We start from the raw sequence: 24,886 nt of genomic DNA on the forward strand, positions 1-24,886 counted from the left end.
TTGCTCAATCCCTTATAAACTTAATTAATCCATTAATCGAAAGTATGAAGAGCCATTGAGCAATCAATTTCTGCCTCGACTCAGTCTGTAAAATGCAACTAACAACATTAATTAATGCCTTAATGGCACAGTTTGTAAAAATCCAATTGCTTGTTTCGGGAGCATAGAAATTCTTGGTTAATGCATTGAAGTCCCAACCCTGATCAAGTGAATAAAACTCTAACTTGCAGCATTGACATACTGAGTAATTCCCTCATTACTGGGTTTGCTAGCAAAAATCGTTGTCGGTACGACAGATTGAACATCAGTGAGATAGTGCTATCACATCGATCCGTAGGTGGTTAGGTGTTTCAGGAAGGCAGGTGCAGTGGTTTGGATAGGTAGTGGTGTTCGGCCGGTGTAGATGACTCTCGGTGCAGGGAGGGGCGGGGGAGGTTGGCCGATGCAGAGAGGGTGGTTGGGGATTTGGAGGAGGACGAATGTACGTTTTCAATTTATTTAGGTTTTTTGTTTCTCTCTTGATTGATTGGGGTGTGAAATGAGAAGGATAGATTCGGAATTCGGGGGAAAAATGTGTGGGATTAGGGGGTGTTTGGCAAACGGCATATTGGTCGATTTTTAGCATATTCAAGGAATTTAGCATGTTTGACGAATCAATATGCTAATTCTAGTGTTTGGTAAACAGCATATTGAAACAACATATTTGGGGTCAATATGCTGTTTCACAATATGCTGCTTCCCCTAGCATATTGGTTAGCATATTCTAAAATAGGAAATTTTACAACATTTTACAAAGAAAACTATAATCTACTAATTGTAATCTGCCAATTACCAAACACTCAAACTAATTATGATAATTATAATATGCTAGTCAAACCTGGTCATAAAATCTATCATTTATAATCTGCTTTTGTAATCTGCTTATGCTGAAACTAATCCGCCGTTTACCAAACAGAGCCTAAGTAAAATAGTGTGCGGGATTTAGTACGTCCCTAAAACAAATGCAAGGAAACTTATCTTTAGCCAGGTTGCCATATTGAATTTGCCAACATTGCCTTGTGATCATCATATTCAACTTGATGCATACAATTACATACGTACCACCATGAATGAATTCAATTTTCTAACCAAATTCATTAACCCTCAACTTTGCTAGAATCATTCTGGCATCTTTATCAAACCGCAAACAAACCTCCCTAATTCCATATGTCGACAACGTCCTGTATACGGATTTCATTAATACCCTCAAACTTGTCCAGTTGATAACTTTCATTGTCATTTCATTAACATTCGTCATCTTAAAAGATTTCAGAATTATTCTATTAGATTGTTAGATATTGAGTATGCACGAAACAAGAATTGACAATAATAAACCACACCGAATCGACTTCGCTTTCCTAATAGAATAATTCGACCCTATATTAGTGCCAGGGTTATATACCGAATTTTCTATTGAGATAAGACGGTGTCCTCTGTTATCTGGCACAAGAATCAGAGAAGTATTTTGTGTAGATCGTTATAATTTCTTAGATGCAAAAGATGGATTGCTTTTCTATATCTTTTCCATCTTATCCCTTGGCTATATATATACTTATATAGGCAAGATCGGGAAATAGGGGAATGAATGTCCGAACAATTGCAACGGTTGGATTTTCTAAAAGAATTAATTATTGCTGCGTGAATTTAATTTCCGCACCCCTCATAGTTATTCGAACGAAAACTATACCATAATTCCGTAAATAATTATGCAAGTGTACACTCCGTACTTCCCAAACTCGCATTATATTATTTAGAACTTATCCATCTATGAAACAACCTTAATTACGGGATTTTGAGACCATTTTACAGCCAAATGTGACTACTTTTGGAAAACAAGTTACCATAAGTTGTAACACTAGCTGGACCATTGTGGTTACATTTGACCATAAAATGATCACAAAATCTCGTCTTTTTGGTAAGATGGAAATGATCCGTCTAAAACAAGAATTTGTGCAATCATTATACAAGTATTCTGTGTCATCACTTTTTATTTAATCTGATTCTGTTTGAATGGCCGCCATTAGTCCATGAGGGTGATGATCATAAACTCACCTTATGTTAGGAGTTATAATGATTGAGCATATAAAAGAGTTGCATTCTCTCTTTAATTTGATGCTGTGGTGGAGTTTTATGCATCTAATAACACAAGTCTGGATATATCTTGACATTAGTCTTCTCTGCTTTGTCCCTGCCAACCGAAGATATATGCAGCAGGAAAACCAGGAATTATGGTCGCATCTCCTTGTCAGGGACCTGACATCCAAGCTTTCAGCGGAGAAAAACTATTTCTTCTTGTTGTCAGATGCGAGGTATACTCTTGGTTTTTCACCCAAAGACACATATGACATAAGGCGATTAGTTTGCACTGAACCCGTCTAAAATTGGCGGTTAGAAGATTTGCAACCATGTATATACACCTGAAGAAACTTTGGAGCAGCAGTCCACTATCAAGAGTTTACCTGCTCCACATCTTTCTGATAGTTTATTCTGCAGATTGCTGTCATTTGCGGTCAGTGATGTTTCCCTGTAAACCTACATAGGATTGGTTTTTCTTTTTCTCATGATGCTTATGTGATGCTATGCTGCTTTTCAAGACAAATTAATTAATAGAAACTTGTAGGAAAGGGGGTGTGTGGTTCACGATTCCGTCACCTTGATTTTAATAGAAAATTAGAGCAGCCTTTCCCTTTTCTACAGAAAAAAGTTTTAAACTTTGAAGTCTATCCTAGCCAGCCACACACTGTTGAGTGTTATACTATTCTCTCAGTCTTGCATTTGATTATTGTTTTTGTCTATATAGACACAATCCTTGAGTCAATGTCGGCTCTGAAAAAAGCTCAATGTGCTCTCTTCTCTTCAATTTATGAATTTGAAGGACCAGTGTTAGATTGTCTAAAAGCTAGACTGGGAATCCCAGTATACCACATTGGCCCTATGATACCGTACTTCGACCTCAAACCAACCTCAATGATATACAAGAGTAACTACTTCCAATGGTTGGATGCTCAATCTAAAGACTCTGTCTTGTACATTTCACACGGAAGTTTTCTATCAGTGTCAAGTGCTCAAACAAACGAGTTTGCTGAGGGGATCAAAGATAGCGGTGTTCGATTTTTATGGGTTACTCGGGGTGTGCGTTCTCAATTTACAGATGGTATTGGTGAGACCGGGTTCTTGGTGCATTGGTGTGATCAATTGAAAGTCTTGTGCCATCCTTCAGTAGGCGGGTTTTGGACACACTGTGGGTGGAACTCTACTTGTGAAGGCATTTATGCGGGTGTACCAATGCTGACGTGTCCCATAATAGGGGATCAAGTCCCAAATAGTAAGGTAATAGTGAATGATATGAAGATTGGTTTGAGGGCGATGGAGAATGGCGTTAATCCAGAAAAGGTGATGAGTAGGCAACAAGTAGCAGAACTTGTGAAGAAATTCATGGACTCGGAAAGCGATGAGCGCAGAGATATGGTTGAACGTGCAAACAAATTGAGCAATACATTTAGAAGGGCAGTTGCAGAAGGAGGCTCAGCTGCTTCTGATCTTGAATCTTTCATCAACTCCATTTAACAACACTCTGCACTTTTGCTATATTTGTGACGACTGCCATGTAATATTAGGAGACTAAGAAAGGGAGTTTGTGTGTATGTGTATGTTTTAGAAATCACTTATTCTCCTATGAGACGGTCTCGCAATAACAGTATTGTGACACCTCACATATAAGAGGCGGTTACTTTTTATATATCTAAAAGATTTTCTACCTAGTATCCTTATGTTTTTGCGATTTCTTCATAGTACCCCTTCACTTTTCAAAACGCCCGGACCCGGTCATTGGTATTTGAACATTATTCACATTAAATATAATTTGATACTCTACTCTCTGAAAGCAGACAAGTTTTGTTTGGCATGATTTCTTCAGCTTTTCCTTTTCTACAATAATATATTTTGAACTGAATGTTGAGTGTTGGTTCTTGAACTAATCTCCAAGATGCTTCTTACCTGCAGCAGCTGAAAAGCATTAAAAAGGGAACACTAGTTACTCCTTAATCAATCATGGAGCTCAACCTTAAAGAAACACCAATGACCGGGTCCGGGCGGCACCTGTTGGTAATGCCATACCCAGGAAGAGGCCACATCAACCCACTGTTGAACCTCTGCAAACTCATTGCCCAAACTAAACCGGACCTGCTCATTACATTTGTAGTCACCGAGGAGTGGCACGGCCTCCTCAGCTCTGAGTCTCAGCTGCCGCCTAACATCCGCTTATCCGCCATCCCTCAGGTAATCCCTTCTGAGTTTGTTCGAGCTGATGACTTTCCTGGTTTTATAGAAGCAATCAACACCAAGCTCCAGGATCCCTTTGAGCAACTCCTGGACAGCCTCCAGCAGCCACCTAGTGCTATTATTTATGACTCGTATCTTTCTTGGCCTGTTGACGTGGGTATCCGCAGGAATATTCCGCTGGCTGCGTTTTTTACTATGTCTGCTTCTTGCCTCACTATGTTCTTCCACTTCGATTTGTTGGTTAAACATGGCCACTTCCCTATTGATATCTCTGGTAATTTCCTTTCCATTCTGTATTGCTTCTCATCACTCACTCCTATTTATGTCACCCCGAATCGACAATCTTGGAGTACCTTTTTGTTCTGGGTAGCGGTTTGATGCAACCGAGTTTTCTTAGCTTGTTGAGTATGCATTCAAATTTGGAGAGAAAACGGAAGAAATATGATCAAACGTTTTTGTTCTGAGTATGCATTCAAATTTGGAGTATGCATTCAAATATGATACCACAATCTTGGAGTACCTTTTTGTTCTGAGTATGCATTCAAATTTGGTTTACGACATCAAATGTTTATGGCTCATTCAATGTTTATGGTCTGTAAATCTGAACACATCTCGTCTTAGGTGAGGGCAACAATGGCGTCCATCTTAACCAGATCACTAAACTCTTATATACGGAGTAGTAGTTAATGGTCCTTGTATTGCTAATCGGTAACATAATTTTTGTTGTCAGAAAGAGGACATGAAGTGGTGGACTACATTCCGGGACATGCTCCAACTACTATAGCAGATTTGACGACAATCTTTCATGGAATGGGTAACATTACCTATCCTAGAACCCTGGATTCGATGGAGGCTCTAAAAAAAGCTCAGTATGCTCTCTGCACTTCAGTTTATGAAGTTGAAGGAGCCGCGTTAGATTGTCTAAAAGCCAAACTGGGATTCCCAGTACACCACATTGGCCCTATGATACCGTACTTCGACCTCAAACCAAACTCAATGATATACAAGAGTGACTACTTCCAATGGTTGGATGCTCAACCTAAAGACTCTGTCTTGTACATTTCACACGGTGGAAGTTATCTCTCAGTTTCAAGTGCTCAGACAAATGAGTTTGCTAAGGGGATCAAAGACAGCGGTGTTCGATTCTTATGGGTTACCCGGGGTGTTAGTCCTGAATTAACAGACAGCATTGGGGAGACCGGGTTCTTGGTGCCTTGGTGTGATCAATTGAAGGTGTTATGCCATCCTTCAGTAGGCGGGTTTTGGACACACTGTGGGTGGGGCTCTACTTGTGAAGGCATTTATGCAGGTGTGCCCATGCTGACTTCTCCTATATTCTGGGATCAAATCCCAAATAGTAAGCTACTAGTGAATGATATGAAGATTGGTTTGCGGGTGACGAAGAACGATGTTAATCCAGAAAAGGTGGTGACTAGCCAAGAGGTAGCAGGACTTGTGAAGAAATTGATGGACCCGGAAAGCGATGACCGCAAAGAGATGGTTGAACGTGCAGAAAAGTTGAGCAATACTTTTAAAAGGGCAGTTGCAGAAGGAGGTTCAGCTGCTTCTGATATTGAATCTTTCATCAACTCCATTTAACAGCACTTGGCACTTTTGCTCTACTTTGTACTCCATTTCGTTTTGCTTCTGAATTTACTTCCTGCTCAAACAATAAGGTTTTCTTAACATAAGTGAATTGGTTATTTTCCTTCAACATAAAGGATCTTTTTAAAGGGACTTTGGTTCATATCATTTGATGCCCTTGGCTAGACATAGCAAAACTGACCCGACTTGAGAATTGAAATTTCCTAACACGAATATGACCCGAAATTCGACTTGACCAGACTCGACCTCAACCTTGACAGACTCAATGTTGACTCGACTAAAGGTGACCTGACCCAAAACCATATGACCTGTAAATCTGTAATCGACCCAACCCCAAATGATCCGAGTGTTCCAAAATGACCCGACATTACTAGCAAAGTTGCATCTATACAATAACATAAAAAGCCTAGATTGAGTAGTTAATAAAATGACACGTGACACAATATAATACCTCTCCGTCCCGGTCAATTGTTGTCTTTTGGTTTTGGCACAAAGACCAAGGAAAGAAGAGAGGGCAATAACTAAATGACAAGTGGAACAAATTGAGTGTGAATGATCAAATTGTTCATCAAGTTCATTCTTAAAATAGAAATGACAACAAATGACTGAGACACCTCAAAATGAAAAAGAACAACAAATGACCAGGACAGAAGGAATACAAGCTATACAATAACATAAAAATGCTAGATCAAAAATTAATGAAAAAATGAATTAAAAACAAAATACAAAAAAGCAAAGTAGTAATCAATATATTATAATCATCCACCTTATGTAATTCTTCATCTTTCAAACATTAATCTACTCCATATTACAATTTTCACCTCTTTAATACCAAACTTTTCATATTCTACAGTTATGAAACCATAACAAATTCTACCTATAAAATATGATCAATTGATAAGAAACTAGCATAGATCCCGCGCTATGCGCGGTATATATAGAGTATTTATTTTTTAGGGTGTTATTTATAATGAAAAACTAATTAAAGAGAATCGAGTAACGTTATGAAATGTGTAATTTTATGAAATAAATATATTTTTTTTTTACCATAAAATTAATGATTTCTTTATTTAAATAATTCTCCAATTATTTTAATGAATTTTCTATTATCACAAAGTTAATGGTAGGTATGTGTCGATTTATTCTCTAAAATTAAAATAATAACATTTAATGAAGAATTTAGTGCAGTTGTAGTTTAACATCCAATTTAATTTATTTTGATGAAAAACTTATAACAATTAGTAAAGTTAATATTTTAATAAAAAGATAGTTTATAATTTTAATCTATAATAAATAGTTTAATAAAAAAGATAACAGTTTAAAAAGGAAATATTTTACTTGTTTCTTGAATTAGATAGATGCATTTGGAGGAAAATAAGATAAATATTATTCTCTTAGTAGTAAAGGAGATTTTATTAGTAAATATAGATAGTGAATACAAATTAAATAGGAAATAAATATCTAGTATAATTCACTTGGGCAGGGAAATGTAAGCGGGAAAATTTAGAGATGTGTTAATCTATATATCTATATAAAAGAGAGTTTTTTCGAGCGATTCTAGAGCGTCCACATCATCAACAATTAATTTAGGAAATTTTCATAAATAATATTTTCCACATAAAAAATAAAGTGGAGAATCTTTTAATTATTATAATATCTATATTTCCTATTTTATATTCATGAGAAGTTTCTAATTTTTATATAAAAACTTTGACATTTCATTTGACAAAAAAATGTTGTTATAAAAATTATGAAGATAATATAATTAGATTCGTGGTAAAAAATGCTTTCATTAGAGTATAGATTTCATATGATTTGCACATACGAGTATTAAAGAGGGTGTACTTCTTTTAATATGTTATATGTCCCACATCGAAAAACAATGTTAATGTGGTGATTATAATAAGTATAAATTATAAAATTGTCCCACATCGAAAGATTAACATAAGGTGGGTGATCCTATGATTATAAATAGGAGTCATCATTGGAACCTATATACCAACCAAAAACCTTTTGAGTCTCTTAAGTATTGTTTTAGAGAGCTCTTAAGAGTTTATATCATTATCTTGACAGTATGATATATACATATTTTTTTTATATTATGTATTATATTCAAGTGATGTTTATAATCTTTATATAAAAACTTATATATCTCATTTGCCAAAAAAGTATTATAAAAAAAAATGTACGATATTAATAAATAGTACTCCCCCCATTCAAGACCAAATACAACATTTTCATTTACACACTTGCCAAGACACAAATTACAACGTAAATATCTTTAAGTTTACATTATAAAAAATTTAAAAATTTGATATTCTCATTGTACTTTATAAGTGAATCAAATAAGATCCTACATGACCATATTTTGTCTTACATATTGCAAGGAATCGTAAAGATTCTATTTGTTCATGAATAGTGTAAAAAAGGAATGTTGTATTTGGTCTTGAATTGAGGGAGTATAGTATTTGCTCATTATTATTAACCCGAGTTAGATGTCGAATTATGTGTGAAACAGATGGTGTATTTCTAAGTATGTTATTTGTCCCACATCGAAAAATATGTTGCTGTGGTGAATATATTACGTATAAATAATAGAATTGTCCCACATCAAAAGTTTAGCATAAAGTTTAGCATATGATTATAAATCGAAGGCATCCTTAGAACCTAAATACCAACCCAAAACTTTCTAAGTCTCTTAAGCATTGTCTTGGAGAGCTCTTAAGAGTTTATATCATTATCTCCACGATATGATATATATGTTTTATATTATGTCAAAGTGATGTTTATAATTTTTGTATAAAAACTTATGCATCTCATTTAGCAAAAAAGTAACATAATTTTTTTTTTTTTTGAAAAATTATATAATTAGAATCGTGGTAAATAAATGCTAACATTAGAATATAGTATCATATTATTTGCACATATTTGTTTGTCCCACATTGAAAAATAATGTAGATGTGGTAAATATACTACATATAAATAGTTGAATTGTCCCACATTAGAAGATTATCATGAGGTGAGGTATCACATGATTATAATGAGTTATATTTGAAACTTAAGGGTATCAACCCAAAATCTTTTGAATCGCTTAAAAATTATCTTAGAGAGTTCTTATAGGAGTTTGTATTAATGAAAAACCTTAGTTACAACAATACCATACAAATATTAATCACGTAAATATTTATAAAAGCGATTATATATTACTATATTAGTGATATTATAATGTTTATTTTAAGACAATCAATAGTATAATAATTTTATTTAAGATAAAATCATAATAAAAAAAATAAAATGGGTGCTAAATATAAATAAATTGGTTATTAATGTGTCATATAATGATAATCTCTGCACTAAAATAGAAAATTTAAGAATTATAATACAATCAAGTGCTGCATAAAAAGATCTTGAATCCACAAACAAATCAATAATGAGCTTTTTTACTTTGATAAATAGAAGAATTAAATCTTTTTAACTTTCAAATATAGGTAATATTATGCCTCATTACATTTGACTATTTGAGTAACTATAACACATCATAATTTTTAACCATTAATAAAAATCGCACCAGAAAAAGAAAATATTTTGCATTTGTTTATACATTTTATTGCTCCCTCAATTACATCTTAAAAGTCGTGTTAGGAAAAAAAAATGTAATTTAAATTATATCATTTGTACATATTTTAATTGTGACAAAAAATGGAAAAGAGCGTACGAATATAAATAGATAGTATAGTATTTTCTCATTAATATTAAATCGTGCTGGATATCGAAATAGGTGTAAAAAAGATGGTGTACTTTTTCGTGTGTTATTTGTCCCACATTGAAAAATAATGCAGGTGTGGTAAATATACTACATATAAATATTTGAATTGTCCCACATCACAAAATTATCATAAGGTGGGGTGATCTTAAAAATTAATGTAGGAAAGTATCATAAATAATATTTTTTGATGTAAAAAATAAAGTAGAGAATCTTTTAATTATTATAATATATATTTCTTATATTATATTCAAGTGATGTTTCTAATTTTTATATAAAAAAATTTACATTTCATTTGGCAAAAAAATATCGTTAAGAAAAATGAAAATAACATAATTTGATTGGTGGTAAAAATGATATCATTAGCGTATAAATTTCATATAATTTGTATATATATATATAAAATTGTGTATTTCTTAGTATGTTATATGTCTCACATTGAAAAATAATGTAGGATTATATAAAAATAATATAATTGTCCCACATTGAAAGATTAACATAAGATGTAGTGGTCTTATGATTATAAATATGAGGTATCCTTGGAACTTAGTTATCAACCTAACATCTTTTGCGTCTCTTAAATAAGATGTTTTGACTTTTGATCTATCTAAATAAATGATAAGACATAAGATGTAAATATTAAGACCTTATAACCAATTTTTGTTTACTAAGTTAATTACCCCGTTGCAACGCACAGGCATCCAAACTAGTCTTTTAGTATATAGGGGATGTTGCTTACCTATTTGTTTTCATTTGATTGATTTTCAAAAAATTTCATATATTTCCTTTGTGGTGAGCTACAATTAAATGAACGAGAAATGAAGAGATAAGAAGGAAAACAAAAGAATTAACAAGCATTTGTATTGTATTATTCATTTTTTGTATTGTCGAATGCTGATGATGACACTTGAGATTATCATGATCGAATATCACCATCCATTATGGCGAAAGGACGTCCAAATTTGGTGAATGAAACTCTAGGTTGACCAAATTATAGCCTTAGCTGTTTAGTCTCACACTAGGTAAAATCCTGTTTTTCGCACGACTTGCTTTATATTTTGTTGGTAAGGCACTAAAATGTATTCTATAGGTTGGAAACTCGTAATACCATATCATATTTATAGACTAATTAATTAGTCTACTAACCTATAATGTAAAAATCATTTATAACCTTATCTTTTTATTAAAAAAAGGTAATTTAAATCTCGTATTTAAAATATTTTTCCAAATAGTAGAAATATTTTAGCAAATTTACTCCTCTTTTGAAATTAATATTAATTGAAACATGTCTTGATTTTAAATAAAATTTCTTAAAAATAATGTAAAAAAAGTAGAAGACTTGAAAAAAACTAATAAGAAAATTCTATAATTTGTTAAGAGTTCATAGCATGTGTTTTATTTAATTTGTCCTAATCAATAGTTTACTAATGCAAAAACATAAAAAAATATTGATTATACTCCGATCGACAGAAAAACGTATATATTTGGAATTTTAGAAATTCTTTTCAAGTAAAAATATAAGTAATTTAATATAGTACGGAGTATCAAAATCATTTACACTTCGTTGTTGTGAACATAGTAGTGCTTTATAGGTTTTTTTAATTAATTCATTCTCATATTTACAAACTATCATATCCTATTCTAATGTTTTATGATGAACAAAACCTCCTATAGTTAATTATCTATTCCAAGTTTGTGGATATATGGATCAGTAACTACTCTGCTACTCATCCCCCCTTTTCTCTTACCCATCTCTAATCTATTGGATAAATTCAAAGAACTCTATAAAACTTATTCATCTCAATATCCATGTCGTTCTTGCCATGCATCATCCTAAATCTCGTTCTCTTATTTATTGTTGCTCTAGTATATCTTTATCCATTTCTATTACTTTTTTGGGCTACTGCATCGTCTATCTCCTCTCTAAGATCCAACCAAAGTTACCGGAGTTGCTCGCCTCCCTGCAATTATTGTGAACCATTAAGAGTGAATTATATCATCTAATTAATCAGTTACAGAAAATATATACTTAAAACACATATTCTAAAAAAGTAAATCCTAAACCGTTAAGGGTGTATTTATAGCGAATTTGGTTACCATGGATCCAACTACTAAGAATTACTCCCTCCGTTCATCTTTTATCTTCCCCCTTCTCTAATATATATGAGGAGCATTTTTTTGAAGTGGGAAGATAAAAAAAATGAATGGAGTACTATATATGTACCATAAAACATAGTGTGCCTCTAGGGTTTCCTGTGAGGATCTTCGTCTATTCCTCGTCTTTAGTCCCTCCTCTCTTTCGAGGCCTCCTCTACGCGTTTTCTCTATCGTAGTCGACGGTTTCTTTCATTTTTTCTCTGATTTGTCTCTTTGGTTTCTGCCGCGTATTATTTTCGTTTTGTGTTGGTTTGCCCTAATGGCGAGTTCGATCTCTTTAGGGCGTCGTGAAGGCAAACAACATCTCTCTGATGATGATGACGATGGGGACGCATGCTTTGTATGGGATGTGGGTGACGATGCCCAGGATAAACAACGCTCTGATTTGATGCTGGCAGGTCGCTTATGGACATCGAAATCGATCAATGTGCGTGCAGCTATTAACACAATGGTCAAACTCTAGAACCCTAAAGGCTCAATCATTACCATCTTGAAGTTGGTGGAGATTTGTTTCGCTGGATCCAGGCATCTTGAAAACTGGATAAGAGATCGACGACGAATCAAAACACGATCGACCATTCTACCACACTTGCTAAAAGAAGAAATGTTTTGACTCGTGAAGTGGGTGTGTGCCACTTGTGTTGAGTGAGTTTTGAAGAAAGACAAGGTTTTTGAAAATGTGTGTCCTAGTCAACTATAGTGTAGTTGTAGGAGTGGACTCGAAGTGAGGTTTTGAAATGGGCTTGTGGCCCGAATTTTGACACGACAAACGGACAGAGTTTTGACCGGATTTTGCGCTAATTGAAAGCCTATTTCGAAATTTTGTTTGAAAATGGGTTTTGATTTTTGAAAAATCGTCATGGTTTTGTTTAGAAATGGTGATCACGTAAGGTACAAACATTTATACAAGCATTATAACGGGATGCTGAGTGCATTTAAAAGGGTTTTGGTTTAAAGGGTGGGTTGCCATACCGAACCATCAAACCCGAAGTCTGTGGAGAGGCTCGTACCAAACAAGAGTAAGGCCGATTCCTAGTCCATTTCCTCAAGTAGTGAAGGCCCTTGATACAAACAAGAGTAAGCATCATGGTATGGATGACGTCAATCGCTATCCATCCTTAGGCCCAAATAAGAATTAGGACCGTTTAGACGGGAAGATTGGTCGAATGGGTTGGGTTGGGCCTAGGAAGGCCGAATAAAACGGTCTAGGAAGACCGAGTTATGAAAACCGACAATTGTCTTGTACAAACTATTCTCTAACCTTGTTCAAGTTTCACCCTTGCTACACGTAAGTGTATTGTCCCCAGCGGAGTCGCCGGGTGTGGACAATGGGGCCCAGGGGCGCTTGGGAGGAAAGAGAAACAAGCGTTTGCATTTTTGTATGGAGTCGCCACCAATTTTTATGGGAAATTGGAACCGTTCGAATACCTCGTGTCATGTCAAGACACAAAGTAGAGACATGAACACTAAGCAATCGTTACCCTTAGCATTCTATGTCTAGAATGACTCTCGTGGATGCCAATGAACACGGGTGTTCACAGATATCTGGAGTAAGGGGTGAGGGTACGTATTAGGAAGCTCTTTTGATCGAACACCTAATCCCGCCCGCCTCGATAGCGGCCTCTACTAATGATTAGGGAAGTTATTCGTACTTGATATATCATCGGCTATATGCATGCAATGCAACATCCAAGTTTTAATCCTAGCATGTGAAGATTAGACTAAGTCGGTTGACACGTAGTTTAATATACAATTGGGTCGAAGTAGGTTTTAATGCTCAATTACATGTGAAGGCATACAAGCAATAAAAGAAATACAATAATTATAAATTACAATAATGAAAATTACAATAATTACAATGGATTAGGCGATTTATGTCGAAAATACCTTTAAAACGGATAATTTGAGAAAACGAATAAAAGAGTAAATACGAATAAAACAGAAGGTGATAACACGGATAATAGTTAATTATACGTAAGCTAAATAAACTAGGTCAGGGCAAAAAACGGAATTCAGGGACAGAATTCAACCCGGAACAGGCGCAGCAGAGCTGCGTCCTTTGGAATAGGCGCAGCAGACGCTGCGTCTGTTCTCGACCAATTCGGGCCGTGAAGTTTTAATTGCGAATTGTTAATATCAACTGGTAAATTTAATGATTGATTAAATTATTTACTCGGATGGAAGTGATTAGTAGGTTATTTAACACATGAATGGGTCATGAAAACAGTAAAACATGGGTGAGACGGAATTAAGATGGATTAATTACAGGAGTGAACGATATTAACAAAGTAAACAAATTAATTGGACTAAACTAAACATGATGAATTAATGAATAACATATGATGATAAACAGATACAAATATACCAACGATGAATTCCAGAAACTCAATATGAACAAATCGAATTTCTACAACCCGGATTGAATTTAATGACGAAAACCCGCAAATATGAGATTATAAGGGATTTAAGTCGGATTAACAATGAATTATACGAAATAATGATGATGAATTATATACATGTGAATTATATGCTATTATGATGAAGAATTAACAAACAAACGAAACAAATAAAAGAATTTTGACGAATAACAGAGGACGAAGGAAGAAGAAAGGAAGCAGGAACTGCGGCAGCCTCACGAAGAGGCGCAGCAGGAATTGCGCTCCTTCGAAGAGGCGCAGCAGTTGCTGCGTCCTTTCTCGACAGTCAGTCTTCTGAAAATCCGTAAAAGAGGTTTTGAACGTGGTTTTAGAAATCGGTTTTAATGAGGTATTTTCGACATAAATCTTACAATTGTTATACAATAATTAAAATACAATAAATAAAAGAGAGATTGTACACCCTCAGACTTACATGTTGACGAAACGAGAAGGACTAAGATATCAATTAGTGATGCTCGACGCGAATGCAAAGAAAGTGCCCTCGTAAGAGGAAAACGATTAGATTAATTAAGTTGATTGATGTGGAGTTGGTCAAATTGGTCGGTCATGCAAACGAGGCTGGTACTCAGAAGGATCCGAGCTTACGTGGTCGAAAGTTCAAGCACGTAGACACCAAAGAGTAAGAACAAAGGTCTAGAATGCAAAGGGAGAAGAGAAGGGCGGACACTCGCGTGAGAAATATGAGGAGCGAAGGCTCCTATTTATACTAATCACGTGAAGAAATTAGGGTTTCGGAGACTCTTTGGAAGTGAATCTCGGAAAGATATGAAAAAGATACGAGAAATACGCAGAAAAGGGTCTGGGAAGAGGCGCAGCAGCCACTGCGTCTCTTGGAAGAGGCGCAAAGACCTTTGCGTCTGTTCCCAAGTGGTTTCCTCCTGCGGAAGAAAGATTTCCGTGTTTAAGTTATGGTAGGACGGAAATAATTTGATTTTCCTTAATATCTAATGTGAATATTACGGGAAATTTGTTTACCAAAAGATAAAAATTATGAAATATGGAATAGAAATATCCGGAACATTCCAGAACATTCTGACTCGGGATTTAACGGTTATCAGAAAATGGAGACGGTTTTAGGCCCGGACTCCAAATGTACTCTAATTACTGTCAAAACGACCGTATCGGCACGTAGATGACAACTAAGAGGTAGATATTAATGTTTGAACAATCACTTGACGATAATCTTATGAACTGTCACAAATCGTTCCGCGTACCAAACATGCGGCCCAATCATCACCGGGTGGTTTGCGAGAGGTGCAGAAATGAGGTATCTACAACATGTAACATTTTGTATTTAGTGATGTTAAATGAATGTTAAAACATTTGTTTAACATTACGTGTGGAAAAGTGAAAAACATATGAATTTGTTTTAATTCATATGTGTATAACGTAAGGTGATTTATGATGGATAGTTATAACGTCACTTTCACGTAGCTATATAAAGGATGTCAAATCCTTTGGAAAATGTATCTCATGACAAAATGTAATCAAACAAGGTGACCTAGCTTGGTAGGAAATAGCAAGTCGGGTTTGAGGGTGAGAGGCAGTACACCGGGTGTTTTATACAATAATTTAGGAGGTTACTCTAGGGGTGATATTAGGGGCATTGAGTAATATTACTGGAGGGCTAGAGGTTGTTATCTTATATTATTGTGGGTTTCGAATTGCTATTAATTCGGGACGGTTACGTTGTAATGGTACTATATTATTATAGTGGATTCTAGTCGATTTGGCTAGTGGGTGTTACTTATGGTTTGGAAGGCTTTGCCCTGGGTTTGACTCTAGAATACCGTCTCATCTTATTATTGATTACATTTATTTACTTTTACGGTTTACTTGTTGATTGATTGCTTCCGTTGCGTGTGGGAGATTGGTGCTAATTTCCCAACAATGGTATCAGAGCCACTAGGCTCAGTCTGGTGGCTGGTTTAATTGGCAAGGACGTCAAATATGGGGTCTTAATTTGCAGTACCAAAATTTGATGGTAAAAGTAGTTTCACCCTTTGGCAAAGAAGGATGAAGGATCTCCTGGTTCATCTTGGCTTGGTTAGAGCCTTGAAAGGAGTTGACGGTAAGCCGGAGAGGATGAGTGATGCTGACTGGGAAGAGGTTTGCACTAAGTGTGCAAGTACTATTAGGTTGTGCATCTCGGATTCTGTTATCAATTGTGTTCTTGATGATGACTCTCCATCAGTGATACGGGAAAAGTTGGAAAAACTCTACATGGCGAAGAGTTTTGTAATACCCATCCTTTTAGAGACCCGTTGACCGTCGTTGACTGACCTTAGACACTTATCTAGACCTTCGGAAACCTTACGAGTTAACCTTGTGATGTTGTGAGCCTTTGAGTTCGTGGTACTCGATCTAGCGGAGGCTACTCGATCGAGTAGCTTAGCCACTCGATTGATACGTGCCTAATGTATAGTCTTTTTGGCCTATTTCAGCACGTATTTCTATGCATTTCTTTACTGTTTTTATGGTATTTTGCCCCGAATTGGCTACTTTGGTGTATTCTGCCCTTTTTGTAGGAATGATCGCGAAAGTAGTGGAACCATACCCCTTTTTGTCCTTTTTGCATGCATTTAGAGGAGACGGGATTGTCCCAGAGTAAGATACTGCACTTGGAAGCGTCATGGCACGCATTACGAGACACTTGGGTGAAGACGTGAGCTGGAATGAAGACGAAATCAGTCGATCGAGTTGTTTGCTGGTCGATCGAGTGGTTTCTAGACCCCCTGATGCTCGATCGAATTGTCCCTTACTCGATCGAGTAAGCTGCACAAGACCAAGTCCTCGATCGAATTGTTTGTTGGTCGATCGAGTAACTTCTGCTGACCTGTTGGTCGATCGAGTGGTTTAATCCACTCGATCGAGAGGTTTTCACGGGCATGGGCTTTTAATTAGTCCGTGTGTTGTTTATTTCCGTAAACCTTAGTTCTTTTTCTATTTAAACCTAAGTTAATTAGGTTAATAGGATCGGATCTTTCATATTAGAAAAACTACTGTACCTTGCTACGTTACTTTGCCTTCTCCACTGTTACTTTTATTTTCGGATTATTATTGCTGGGATTCAGTGTTCTTTACGCCGGATTCGCTCAGATTGTAATCCTTTCTCTCCCTTATTTAATAATAATCATTTGTTGCTTTGATTTCTTGTTTGTGTTATCATTCTCCTTTGCCCTAATTCCCTTTATTGCATTTTATTGTTTATTTATTATGTTTTCTGCTGGAAATTTGTCTGCTGTTAGTTTAATCATCGATATGAGTAGCTAAACCCCTTTCATGTTGGGATTAGGGGATCTGCGGTAGAAATGTGACGATGTAGTGAATGAATTAGACGAATTAATTACGAGACTCTGTCACTATAGCAATTTAACTGTAATTCCCGACCTAGTTGAGTGCACGCTTCTATGTCACCCATTAAACTGGCTAAAATTAATCCTGGATGGAAAGATTGGACTAAATAGGCCTGCTATAAACAGTAGACTACCCTAATGAGGACGAAAGTTAAGTTGGTGGTATTTTAGGATAGAAAGTGGACCGAAAGGACCTTTTAACATCCGTCTCACATTAGTTCGTCTGAGTCATTTACAGCTGAGTTATTGGACTACCGTAGTGAACCGAAATCCCGACATGTCCCTCTCTTCTTGATAGTTTAATCGTATTTTATTGCCTTTATTTACTCTTTGCCTTATTTCTCTTCCCCTCAGACTTTGTAGTTTAGAACGAAATTCAAACAACCCCCAATTGTTACCATAGGATTAGAAATAGACAGCTATAGTTGCATTACCTCCCTGTGGATTCGATACTCGACTGCCTCTGCTACATTTTAGTTGAGACCGTTAGGTTTTATCTTTGATAGGGTTGCGATAGCCGTGTCATCGATCAAATAGAGGTCAGATCGAGTAAGTTGTTTACTCGATCGAGTAACGGGAGTTCAGCGGGGAATTATAAATCGCGTTATCGTGAAACCCAAATCATTTCTGTCTCTTTTCTCCTAAACCTAGATGTCGTCATATCATTTCTCTTTCACCTTGAGTCACCCTTTTGGAGCCTTTGAAGGTGGAGACACCATGGGGACAGGAAGTATGAGTCTGGTAGCGGTCTTGATGCCGGATTGCTTGGTATAGGTATGTTGTCATCATCATCATCATCGTCGTCTCCCTTGGTTTCAGTTGTGTTTATGGTAGTAGTAATAGACGGTTATGGTGGTTGTTATAGGTGGTCATGGTGATTGCTTGTTGTCTTATGGTCGTGCGCGGAATCGCTGCGGTTTGCTAAAGGTAGGTTTTTCTACTCAGTGCTGATGGTTGTCTAGTGTGTCATTTGTATTGAATAGTTGGTTCTAGTATCGTTAATGGTGGTGTGGATTAGATGTTACTGTTCATTGTTGTTTGTTCGTCTCTGGTTCGCGAGGTGCGCCCTCGGCTGAGTGGAGTCACTTGCGGGAGTGGCTTCACGCCCTTGATTCGCCCTCGGTGGAACCCGTCACAGAAGGGGATGTGCACATTAAGGAACATGGGTTATCGCGCGGATTAGATGAGCGTGGCTTAGGTTAGAACGACTGCGGTCACCCACTGGCGGTGTGTATTACCGTTTGCGATTGGTAATCTGGCAGGACTGGACCTCGGGCAGTCAGAGGTGTATGGGTTATTGGAGGAGGTGGAGTATGCGTGTTACTGTGTTTGTCATGGCTGCCTTTCTATTACTCCTTCAGTTACTGACCTTCTGTGGTGTTGTTGTGTTGTCTTCTTATGTTGTGTCTGCCGTGATCCACTATGGTGAGCAGTCGGTCTTAGCAGGTTGATGTCTGGATCATAGCTGGGTGCTTGGAGAGATGAGTCTACCACGAGTCTTGGCAGAGATAGTTTCACATATTTGATAGTTGTCACGAGTTGTATCTTTTATTTTTGTTTATAACACTTGTAATTTAATATAACCGTTCTTTAATCGACATTTGATTATTAATGTCCTCGGACAACCGAGATGGTAACGTCCCTATCTACTGGGGAAGGTCTTGTTAAGGCTCCTTGGTAAATGGGGGTGTTACATAGTGGTATCAGAGCGACGATTTTGGAACCTGTAACTAATGAGCCCAATGAATGTAGTGAGTCTAATAAAATGAACCTGGTGTATGTATGTTGGGAGCCCCGACTGATGCTTGATTTTGGGTGAGAAGGCGCCCTCATTTCAAAATCATGGCCCAATATGCTTAAGCCAGCCACCGAGTATGGGGATTCGACTCGGGAATTGCGTGCATAGGTGTGTATGATAAATAGGTTAGAAATAGCTGTGATGGAGTCTATGGTAATGTCTAATGCGTGCAAATAGTAATGATGAACCGTGCAAGGGCTGTCAATCGTTGGAAGTGTGTATGTGGACGTGATAAAGATGGTGAATGTGCTAGGAGTTGCATACGAGTATTGGATAATGTTATGGTGATAATGAGTTATGCGTTCTAATTAGTATAAGTTATCAGGTAATGCAGTGGAATGTAATGAATGAATGTTGTTGCATACTCTTGTGACATAGCATAATTATGTTAGATATCTGACTGATGTATTGTTGTAACATGTTCTGTATTTTGAGCAAACTTGAGTAATACGTGAAAATTACATTGCTAAATAGATGCTTAATATAGAGTAATCATATGTCGAATGCTGAATCTGAATAAGCGTAGGCGGGAGTTGAATGATGTGATATTGTATATATACGTGTATTCATGTGAATTGAAACAAAACATAGTTGCAAATTTTTGCATAATGTTTGGTGTAGAATGGAATGATATATGTAATGTTCGGATGAAATAGTTGTGTTTTTTTTTTTTGGTAAAATGTGAGTATGTATATTATAGATAAAAAAATAGGTACATATGGTGTTCAAACATCACTAATCATCTATTACACATAATTTCTTATGTTTTAGCCAATCTAAATCCGTCTTAGTGATTACTTTGTAGTCCCTTTCTCGTAGCCTAGCTTTCACCTCCTCAATGACTTGGTCTACTACTCCTTCAGGCCTTAATAGCATCCCCTCCATCATGCTTTTATTCCTCTGCTGCCAGATATTATACACAACACGCCATAGCAAAGCAACCTGTACCCCTTGCTGTAATTTCGTACCTGTCCTCTGAGTGCACCAGCCAAGCATATCAGTGACAGGGAAGCTAATCTGCATCTTCTGACTGGCGTCCTACATAACCCTCCTACTGTATATACAATCACACGGCAAATGGTCTATGCTTTCAGTAGCCTGTTCACACAGTAAGCAACTGTCATCAACATCCAGACCATATTTAATCAGTTTATCCTTAGTTCTCATAGCTCCATGTGCATACAATCATCCCATGAATTGATGTTTAGGTATCACATGCTCATTCCAGATCCATTTATACCAGGCAACAGTAGGTTTTCATCCCTTTAGCCATTCATAGCACATAGCAGGAGCATACTTTGACTGTGCAGTCCAGGTACCATCATTATACCTAGGAAGCATTTCCTCCTTAACTTTGCATATCCTTCTCCAGACCCAACTAGAGTTAGCAGTAGGTTTATATTCCAGCCATTCTTTCCCCTTTAAATAGTTCTTTTTCACCCACTGCACCCAAATTGAATCTTTCTCCACCATGATCCAATGAACCAATCTGCCTATCATTGCCTTGTTCATAGTTTCCTGATCTTTTAGCCCTAATCCTCCCTCTTCCTTTGAAAAGCACACCTTATCCCAAGCTACAAGTGGCACTCTCCTGTAATCAGCACTGTTATCCTACAAGTTTCTGCAAGTAGCTTCAATTCTGCTAATGATCCCTTTTGGGAGAACAAACATTGAGGCCCAATATGAGTGCAAAGTAGAGAGGACAGCCTTTACCAGCACCAGTCTCCCAGCATAAGAGAACCTCTTTGCCCCATAATTATGAATCCTACTGCATATCTTCTCAACCAGGCACTCACAATCAATTTTCTTCAATCTTGTGGTCTGTATAGGCATCCCTAGGTATTTGAAAGGCAACAGTCCCTCCACAAACCCAGACACTCTCAAAATATCCTGTTTAATGTGCTCTAGAACTCCTTGAAAATAGGCATTCGACTTGGCAGCAATTACCTGTAGCCCAGACGCCTTGGAGAAAGTAGAAAAAGATCTTAACAATAGCATCATGGAGTGGGCATCCCCTCTACTGAAGAGAAGTACATCATCTGCAAACATCAGGTTTGCCAGTTTTACTTCTTTACATAGGGGATGGTAGTTAAACTCAAATTTATCAGCTGCATATTTCAGTGTCCTTGTCAGGTACTCCATACATAAGGTAAAGATGAGGGGGGGGGGGGGGATAAAGGGTCTCCCTGTCTGAGGCCCCTCTTACCTTGAGAGTACCCAAACATGTCCCCATTGAGTGAGAGAGAAAAGCTTGCAGTAGTGATACACTGCAATACCATATCTTTAAACTCAGTAGGGAAATTAAGAGCATCTAGCAGTTGTTCAACAAAGGACCATTCCACTGTGTCATAAGCTTTTTGCAAGTCAATCTTGAACATACACCTAGGAGTAGCATTTGGTCTTTCATAAAGCCTGATCAAGTCTTGACAAATAAGAATGTTCTCCTGAATGCTCCTATTTTGAATGAAAGCCCCCTGGTTTTGGTCAATTATACTAGGTAGTACATCAGCTAGTCTAGCACATAGCAGCTTAGAAATGATTTTGTATATGACATTGCAGCATGCTATAGGACGAAACTGCATAACACTTTGAGGCCTCTCACATTTGGGAACAAGAGTTAGGGTTGTAGCATTAATTTGCCTGAGAAGTCTCTTATGAATAAAGAAATCCCGGACAGCAGTTATCACATCCCCACCTATCACACTCCAAGCATCTTTGAAGAACTTACTTGTGTGCCCATCAGGTCCAGGGGACTTGATGTCAGGAATGCTGAACAAAATGTCTCTAACCTCCTTACCAGTGATTGGTCTGTTCAGTAGAACATGATGATCAACATTACACCTAGGCCCTTGATCAATTATTTTCCTGTGAATCTTATTTGTCTCCTGACTAGCTCCAAGTAAATATTGATAATACTCCAGGAAGGCATTATGCACCAGCTCTGGTGTATCACACATTTTACCAGTCCTATCCTCAATCATCATAACTCTATTTCCATTTCTTCTTTTTTTGAGCACCCTATGGAAATAAGAGCTGTTAGCATCCCCCTGCTGCAGCCATTGAATCTTAGCTTTTTGAGCTAAAAAGCTATCCCTTGCTACACTCAAGTCCCTTAAAGTTTTAGAAGCCTCAAACTCCTCTGAAATAAGGGGCAAATTAGAAGGATCATTTCCAATCATTTCCTGCAATTCAGCTACTCTTCTCTGAATAATAGAAGTGGAATTTTCAATGTCACTATACTTCTCTCTATTCAAAGCTTTCAATGCAGGCTTCATGAGCTTCAAGTTTTTTGCTAGCCTGAATAGAGGGGTACCAGGGCTACTATTACTCCAACATCTTTTGATGATAGGCAAAAAATCCTTAGATGCTCCCCACATATTGTAATATTTGAAACTTCTTATTTTCTGGACCTGAGTTGAACTACTAATCAAGCAAGGAGTATGATCAAGCATGCCCTCAGGGAGGAAATTAGCATATAGCTTAGGGAAATGATCACTCCAAGCTTTATTAGTCATAAATCTATCAATCTTACTGTAAATCCGATCATCAGGCTGTTGCTTATTATTCCAGGTAAAAATTGAGCCAACAGCAGGAATGTCCACTACTCCACAGTCAGCAACACAATTCCTGAAAGGTTCAATCTCAGCATTGGGGGTATTGCCTCCTACTCTCTCAGTGGCTAAAAGCACACAAACGAAATCACCTGCCATAGCCCAAGGGCCATCAACTTGACCATCAAACCTCCTTAGATGATCCCATAGGGGAGTTCTATCTTGAATGCCATTAAATGCATAGATCATAGTCAAATAGAACACACTTCTACTCACCAATGCCCCAATCTTCATATGGATGAATTGAGCATTGTATTCAAGAAATTGAATTCTAAAAAGTTTGGGGTCCCATAGAATCCAAATTCTCCCATTATTATGGTACCCATTATTTTTTGAAATGCACCAATTATTAAAATTATTTACAGTTCTAGTAAAAGACTTGCTTTTTATTTTTGTTTCTAACAATCCAAATAAACCAACTCCTTTATTTTGCAAGAAAAAATTAATGAACTTTTGCTTATTTACCCTATTCATTCCTCTCACATTCCAAAATCCTATTTTATCCATTAGATATAGGAGGAGAGAGACCATTACCATTATCAGTACCATTCAATTTTGAAGGAGAGACCAATATTTCTTTATAAGAATGAGCTCCAAATGTTTCAGCACTATATCCACTCCTGTCTCCCTCCTGCCTATGCATTCTGACTAATCTTTTGCGAGGAGTCATAGTTCCAGTCATCATCTGAGGTTTTGGATTGTTCAGAATCAGAGTGCTCTTCTGTGGTTGGGCCACAACAGTTTGCTTTACTCTCCATACCTGCTTGACTGGTTTTTTAACAGCATTCTCCTAAATTCCTTTCCTACAATGCTCCATCTCATGCCCCATGGCCTGGCACTTCTTGCATTTAATAGGCCTCCACTTATACTCTATATCAACCCTTATAACCGAGCCTTTTTCATCTTTGAAAGCAATCTGTGCAGGCAGCTCTTGGTCCACGACTAATTCAACCATAACACGGGCATAACCCAATCTTGTCCTCTCCTCAGTGGCTACATCACATTTAATGAACTTCCCAAGCAAGCTAGCTATTTTAGGTAATCCTTTACCCCAAAATTTCAGAGGAAGCTTATGGATTTGAACCCAAGCAGGAACAGATTTCACATCTTCCTTTGTCATCTCCAAGTCCCTAGTCCAAGGCTTAAAAATCATTGGCTTGTTATCAAATAAATAGTGCCCTGAACTCAGAACCTTATCTTTCATTTCCATCGTTTTAAACCTCACCAAAAATATCCCATTGGGCATGAAAGAGATTTTGTCTATATTAAACTTTGTCCAAATTCGTCTTATGAATCCTTCTACCACCTCCCATATGGCGGATTTCCCCCTAATATAAAGCATACTACCGCCTGACTCCAATACCCAATCTCCTCTTCAACATCCTCCAGTTGTGTCTGTAACATGTCATCAGTCTCTGTTTTTGGTTCATCTTCAACAATAGGAGTACTCTGTTCTGCTGTCTCCTGTACTACTTCCTCATCCTCCTCATTAACAGTAGTATCATCATCACAATCCTCTTCCTCTTCATCAGTTTCTACCACTAGTTCTGGAATACCATTGATCTCATGAATGTTTTTAGTCTTACGTTCCTCATCAACATCTGGTCCCGCCCTAGTTTCATTAGGGTTAGGAGTTACAACAGTTTCCTGATTTGGCTCTTCTACTGACGAAGTCTTTGAACATGGTACACTCCTTCCTCGCAGCAGCATCTCCCCCTGTCTTTGCAAATTGTATTTCCTAGCCATAAGCTCGAAAATCGAAGGCGGCTTCTCTCTCTAGTTCTCCATCGTTTCTCTCTCTAGGGTTTTTTAATCATTCCACTAGTTTAAATTTTTCA

At 37.0% G+C, this 24,886-nt stretch overlaps 3 protein-coding genes across 4 annotated transcripts; 2 read left to right on the forward strand and 1 right to left on the reverse strand.

Annotated features, from left to right (window-relative positions):
* Positions 1-2,018: 2,018 nt before the first annotated feature.
* LOC141647529 (UDP-glycosyltransferase 87A1-like) lies at positions 2,019-6,072 on the forward strand. 2 transcript variants are annotated; one of them, XM_074455744.1, is made up of 3 exons: positions 2,019-2,548; positions 4,042-4,594; positions 5,051-6,072. In XM_074455744.1, the coding sequence occupies exons 2-3, from the start codon at positions 4,090-4,092 to the stop codon at positions 5,917-5,919; spliced, it is 1,374 nt and encodes a 457-aa protein (XP_074311845.1). In that variant the 5' UTR covers positions 2,019-2,548; positions 4,042-4,089; the 3' UTR covers positions 5,920-6,072. The 2 variants fall into 2 exon arrangements, with proteins under 2 accessions (XP_074311845.1, XP_074311846.1); XM_074455745.1 differs by having other exon boundaries at positions 4,045-4,594.
* LOC141647530 (UDP-glycosyltransferase 87A2-like) lies at positions 2,548-3,796 on the forward strand. Its single transcript, XM_074455746.1, has one exon. The coding sequence runs from the start codon at positions 2,857-2,859 to the stop codon at positions 3,604-3,606; it is 750 nt and encodes a 249-aa protein (XP_074311847.1). The 5' UTR covers positions 2,548-2,856; the 3' UTR covers positions 3,607-3,796.
* Positions 6,073-23,838: 17,766 nt separating the features above from the next.
* LOC141648928 (uncharacterized) lies at positions 23,839-24,258 on the reverse strand. Its single transcript, XM_074457634.1, has one exon. It carries the CDS (start codon positions 24,256-24,258, stop codon positions 23,839-23,841), a length of 420 nt encoding a protein of 139 aa, XP_074313735.1.
* Positions 24,259-24,886: the final 628 nt, after the last annotated feature.

Source organism: Silene latifolia, chromosome 3 (genome assembly GCF_048544455.1).
Source record: "Silene latifolia isolate original U9 population chromosome 3, ASM4854445v1, whole genome shotgun sequence".
NCBI lineage: Eukaryota > Viridiplantae > Streptophyta > Magnoliopsida > Caryophyllales > Caryophyllaceae > Silene > Silene latifolia.